The sequence below is a fragment of the Meriones unguiculatus genome, chromosome 14 (assembly GCF_030254825.1).
Source record: "Meriones unguiculatus strain TT.TT164.6M chromosome 14, Bangor_MerUng_6.1, whole genome shotgun sequence".
In the NCBI taxonomy this organism is placed as follows: domain Eukaryota; kingdom Metazoa; phylum Chordata; class Mammalia; order Rodentia; family Muridae; genus Meriones; species Meriones unguiculatus.
This window is the reverse complement of record NC_083361.1, coordinates 71,646,002-71,652,001: the sequence shown is the minus strand read 5'-3', so window position 1 is coordinate 71,652,001 and position 6,000 is coordinate 71,646,002. Positions and strand designations below refer to the sequence as shown.

At 47.8% G+C, this 6,000-nt stretch overlaps 1 protein-coding gene across 2 annotated transcripts in view; it reads left to right on the top strand.

Moving 5' to 3' along the window:
* The first annotated feature begins 286 nt into the window (after positions 1-286).
* The window catches only part of Il16 (interleukin 16), an 89,161-nt gene continuing 83,447 nt past the window's right edge, over positions 287-6,000 (top strand). The window contains exon 1 of one of the 2 annotated variants that reach the window (XM_060367467.1): positions 287-642. In XM_060367467.1, the coding sequence (XP_060223450.1) occupies positions 603-642 (40 nt within the window). In that variant the 5' untranslated portion in view covers positions 287-602. The remainder of the gene's footprint in view (positions 643-6,000) is intronic. The other variant, XM_060367468.1, reaches the window with a different exon arrangement.

The following is a 6,000-nucleotide window of genomic DNA, read 5'->3' as shown; positions in this document are numbered from 1 at the left end:
TGCACACTTTATGAAAGGCGTTTCCCATTTGGATTTGAACAGGCGCTGTGTTTGTGTGTGAGGGAGAAAATGAATCACTGTAACGTGGGGCTGAGATTTGGGGTGTTGTGTTTGTCCCGTGCAAGTACATAAACACAGCAGAACTCTCTGGAAACATTAGGGGCGGGCACAGAGACAGGAGTGATTCGGTGGCCCCAGCGGTGGGGCACATTTTCCACATGTCGGACCTTTTCGGGTTCTGCCCTCTCACAGCGTTCTCTGAGCCCACGGGAAAGGCTGAGGTTTTTGCATTTCTGTCTGTGGTCCGGGAAGAGGCATAGGATCTGACGGCTCCCTCCAGTCCAGTGAAATACTCACCCGCTTTGCACGGAGGCCGGAATTGGAAGCGACCGTTGTGAAACGTTAAAGATTTTCTGGCAGTGGGAAAGGGATTTTTTTTTTCCCTTCCTCCCTCCCTGCAGAGGAAAAACAGTTCTAAGGAGAGAGTCACTTTGTAGTTGTAACTCCCATTCAAAGACTCCCAGCCCGAGAAACTGTGGATTCCCGTGCCTCTCGTGCGTGGTTTCTAAGAGACTGTCACTTGGTCCTTCTACACCCTGCTCATGAGTTTACCCAGGACCATCTTCCCCAGGAGGGAGGCCGGTAAGTGCAGCCTCTTCGTGTCTGTCTCTGGGGGCTTGAAGGGGCCTTATCTTTTTGGACATCTTCCCGGAGGGGTGGGAGAGCGGTTTTCCTTACTTGGTGTAGCCTGTGTGTGACTCTGTGCACACATGTGCTGTGAGTCTGTTTGTCCTTGTAAGGGGCTGGCTGGGCTCTCACTCTCTATGCGCTTGGCAGAGGGGTGAAGTGCATACCACCAGAGCTGCCCTCTCCCCAAGGGGGGTGAGGGTGGGTGAGCACACCTGGCTTCCTCTGTGGCTGTTGCTAGCAAGAAGGAGCAGGGTCATCCATGTTCAGTGCCGGAGCTGTCAGGGTCCCTGCAGCAGAGGCAGAAAGTAAGAGGGACTTGTGCTGTGGGGTAGGATAGTGGAACAGATGGGAACCTCCCAAGTCTGGACTCTGAGGGTCTTGGGCCCCCTGGCTGAAGGCCCTGCCTTCTGTGCAGGTACAGCGCATGAGATGATGTCATTTCTTATGACAGCCCCCTGTGTGTGCTCCGGAAACAGACACAAACAGGCACTGGGCAGACGAGGTTAATCCTTCTGCCCAACTGTGAAAGTCGGTGCTGTCGAAACTTGGGTTCCGCTTTAACTTTGGCAAAGGGAGTGTACACATGGTTTCCTTTAAAAAGGAGAGTGAGGCGAGTCAAGAGCACAGCCGGGCTTTTCCAGCTCCAGGAAGGTATGGGCAACACTCTCGAGATCCTTTGATTAGCTCCCACAAAACCCTCCAGACTCAGAGGGAAGGCAGGAGTGCAGGCCACTGCCTAACCAGGGCTGTGGAGTCGGTGGCTCCAAGAGGAGCTGGCTTCCTAACCTTGGAAAAGGTGATCACCATCACTATGGCTCAGCTTCCTCCTTTGCAGATGGGGACAGCCCATTCCTGACTCACAGGGTGAGAGAAGCAATAACAGAGCTCATGTCTGTGGATGCCCTGAACAGCATCGGCATACCCTGGTGACCATGCTAAGTCTCAGCAGTAGCTAGCCCAGGTAGCCCAGCGATAGTCACAGACACCAGTGCTCTTGAGGGAAAGCAGTAGTGTTCTCCTCTCTATCAGAAAGGAGACTTCCATTCAGACCAATCTCTTTTTGGAAAAAAAGGCCATGTGGATGCATCTTTTTTTCCCCCTCTGGGGAATGTGCCCCAGCAAGCACTGACATGATACTTAGCCAGTATTCAGGTAGAAACATCTTCTCAGCTCTTAGCTCTTACTCACTTTCTGTCTCTGGCTGTATCTCCTTCAGCGAGGTTTCCTTGGCAACAGACTCTGCGGCAGAGCTGTGAGAGTGGGAAGTTCTCTGCAGAGTGCTGTGGGTACAGCACCCATGAGGGTAAAGGAGACAGCAGGGCCGATAGAAACACAGCGATGGAGTTTCAGCATTGGCTCTTGCTGGTCCAGTTGCTCTTAGAGAGCTCCGAGCACCACTGCATGCGTGCTGCCCCAGAGGCTGGGCAAGGCAGCTTTGGGACTCTGGGAAATGATAGGAGAGTTCAGCTGTGGTCTGTCCAGAGCAACCTTTGTGCTGTCTGTGGGAATGGATGTCTTAGTCATGGGTAAGGAGTTTCCAAGGGTGACAACTATTCAGTAAACCTGAGTGTCTGGTCTTCTCAAGCTTACCTGTCCAGAAGGTTGGGCATTAGCAATATGGCCACCTGTCCAGTTGAATTCTTACAAGGCAGCGTGATCTTGAATAAGTCTTTATCCATTATAGAACTCAAGGTCCCTGACAACAAAATGGTTAGATAGTGGATGGACTACAGATGACCCCGGGGAACCATTCCATCAGGAACCATTCCATTTTGTGGAGATTACTGCTAATGTGACCGTGCTGGTTGTTCGTATCTGTCCAGGACACACGACTGCAGGTCTCTTAATTTCTTCTGCTAGAAAATAGAAACCCAGGCCCTTGGGGAATCCCCGGGAATGGAGCCGCTGGCAGCAGGGGGTCCACCTGCAAGGCAAACACCAGCTCTGCATAAGCCTGGAAGTGGGGGCAGGGAAGGGGCTGGCACTGGAGATCTCTGCTGAACTCTTTCCCGGGGAAGAACTCCAGCTCTTTGAGACTCCGTGTATGTCTGTAGTAGTTCAGAGCTTTATAATGTTTCCCCAGACAAGCCCGCATACAACAGTGTCGGGTCTATTGATCCTTCCCTGACCTCCTTATTTTCTGTTTATTTTCCTTCTCTTTTTTTTTTTTGTGGCTACAGCTTGTAATGTTCATTTCATTACATTTTAGCTTACATTATTTAAAAATAATTATGTATTGGAAAGCTGTACTAGAAAAACCAGAAAATAATAGATTGTTGAACTGAATTAATTGGTATATTAAACAATAAAGTATAGCTTTAGAATAACACTACTGAAAAAAATAACAGGAACAAGTAAAACATAAATTATCAGGAAAAAATTTCCATTGCAGTTTTTATGAGAGAAATGCATTGGACTGCAGGTTTTCTGGCATATGCAAATTTTTATTTTTATTAGCCTTTAAAGTTAGTGTAAAGTGTGACGGGTTTTATTATGCATTTTCATATGTGAGTCATTATAGTTTGTTCTAATTCATGCCTCTCACTCAATTTACTTTTCAATACACTGAGAGTGAAATCACTTTCTTAAAACACTTGGGATTCATTCGCAGCACATTACTTGTTTAGAGCATTCTGTGCTCCAGGCACTGTGCTAGGTCCTGGGGATCTAATGGTACATATTAAATAAACAACAGACTCAAAAAACACGGGGTTGGAGGCCTTCAAGGGGCACTTGCTGCAGAAACTTGCTGGGAAACTTCATCTGTGGGTCAGAACAGGCTCCTGAGAAGAATCGTTTGAACTGTTTCTTCTTCTTCTTCTTCTTCTTCTTCTTCTTCTTCTTCTTCTTCTTCTTCTTCTTCTTCTTCTTCTTCTTCTTCTTCTTCTTCTCCTTCTCCTTCTCCTCCTCCTCCTCCTCCTCCTCCTCCTTCTCCTTCTTCTCCTTCTTCTAATTCTTCTCCTTCTTCTTCTTCTTCCTCCTCCTCCTCCTCCTCCTCCTCCTCCTCCTCCTCTTCTGTGTGTGTGTTAAGGCAGGGTAGGTTCTGTTGTGGTGGTGCATTGTCAGTAGGCAATTTGCTTAAGACAATGGGGTTGGAGGGTCAAGGGTTTGAGAGTAGCATGTGCTATACTTTTCTAGATGGGTGTGGTGGTGTACACCTGTAATCTTAATGCTTAGGAGGCTGAGGCAGGAGGATTACTGTGAGTTTGAGAGTGGGCTGGGTTACAAAATGAGTCCAGCTTAGTCTACACAGGGAGATCCTGCCTGAATAAACAGTATCAACATCCCTACACAGGTTAGGGACAGGAGTGGAAATGTGAGTTCTGGGCAAAGGATACTGGATGGTGTCAGACCAAGGGAAGAAAGTGGTCCCAGACCTCCCCACTGAACCAACCCACTGTATGAGAGGATTTTTTTTTTTTTGCTAGATAAGCAAGATTCATCCTTCCATCAGCCAACTCTCTCTGTCCCTGGTCCCGAGCGTGGATATTGTAATGAGGCCTCCCTATGCCTTCTGGAGTACCCCTTTGTAAGGTCAACTCCCTCTTCCTCTTCCTCCTGAGTGTGTTCAGCAGAAACAACTAGTGATGGCTTTCTCATGCAGAGCTTACTTTACCTTCCCCACCATACCAGGGCAATGTATTTATTTCTGCTTGACAAGTGAGCTAAATGCGGGGGCTGGGAGTTTCAGCAGATGGCCATGGGGCAAGACTAGGGTTTGATCCTGGCCAGTGTGCTCCGTGTATTGAATCATGTATTAATAATATGCCACACTATTGCTGGAAAATAACATTTAAACACACACACACACAGAGAGAGAGAAAGAGAGAAAGAGAGGGATGCGAACAGTCACATGGGCATTTGAATCCTCAAAGCCAACCACCAGAAACACACTTCCTCCAACAAGGCCACACCTCCTAATCCTTTAAAATAGTGCCACTCCCTGGTGACCAAATCTATGAGCCTGCATGGCCACTCTCATTGAAACCACCACACTCTCCATGCCTGTGTCCATTAGCAATATTAGATGTTTTTTCACATTTATTTTTAAAATTTATTACAATTTATTCACTTTGTATCCCAGCTGTAGGCCCCTTCCTCTTCTCCTCCCATGACCCTTCCCCCAGTCCATTGATAGGGGAGGTCCTCCTCTCCTTCCATCTGACTCTAGCTTACAGGTCTCATCAGGACTGGCTGCATTGTCTTACTCTGTGGCCTGGTAAGACTGCCCCTCCCCCTTCAGGGGGAGATGATCAAAAAGCCCACCACTGAGTTCATGTCAGAGACATCCCTTTTCCTCTTATTAGGGAACCCGCTTGGAAACTGAGCTGCCATGGGCTACATCGGTGCAGGGGTTCTAGGTTACCTCCATACATGGACCTTTGTTGGAACAGGGAACAGGACAGGAGCTTACCCCAGAGGGCCTCTGAAAGACTCTACCCAGCAGGGTATCAAAGCAGATGCTGAGATTCATAGCTAAACTCTGGGCAGAGCAGGGAATCTTATGAAAGAAGAGGGAGATGGAAAGACCTGGCAGGAACAGGAGCTCCACAAGGAGAACAACAAAACCAAAATATCTGGGGCCCAAGGGACTGCTACATTAGATTTTTATCATGTTCCCCTCATTATATGTACCAATCTCTTAGTCATGCTTTCCTTCCAGGCTCCATCTTTTTTATGCATTCGCATATGTGTCAGGTATAGCTAAAACCCCAGAAGGTATAGAAGTAGCCCAATATCCGTCAATTTACAGATTGCGAGACACACAATATATCTTCAGCCTATGCTTAGGGTGCTTTGAGAAGTGCACGTACTGGTGTGAGACACACTGATGCGGAATGCTGGAGTGGAGATACAGCTCAATTGATAGAGTGCCTGTCTAGCATGCACAAGGCTCTAGGCTTGATCTTCAGCACTCCTTAAAATAGGCATAGCAGTGCAATCCTCTAATCCTGGCACTTGGGAGGCAGATGCAGGAAAGTTGCTCCATTGTCATCCTTGTCTACATTGTGAATCTGAAGATAGCTTGGGGTACATGAGCCCCTGTGCCACCTCCCACCCCAAATGCCGTCATACCAGAAAGCTTTTGTATGTACTTTCAAATTGCTTGGTGGCCATATAACATGTCACCGAATTTGAAGGCTTATTTACGTAAAATGAAGTGTCTGCTTCAGCATCTTAACTCTAGAGACAGAATCTTTACCAGTAATTGGCAAGCAGGCCTCACAGTAGGTGCCAGTGGAAGCCAGATTCTGCAGCACGAGGCAGGTAACTTTCAATTAAAGGAGCTAAAGGGAAGTCACAGAGACT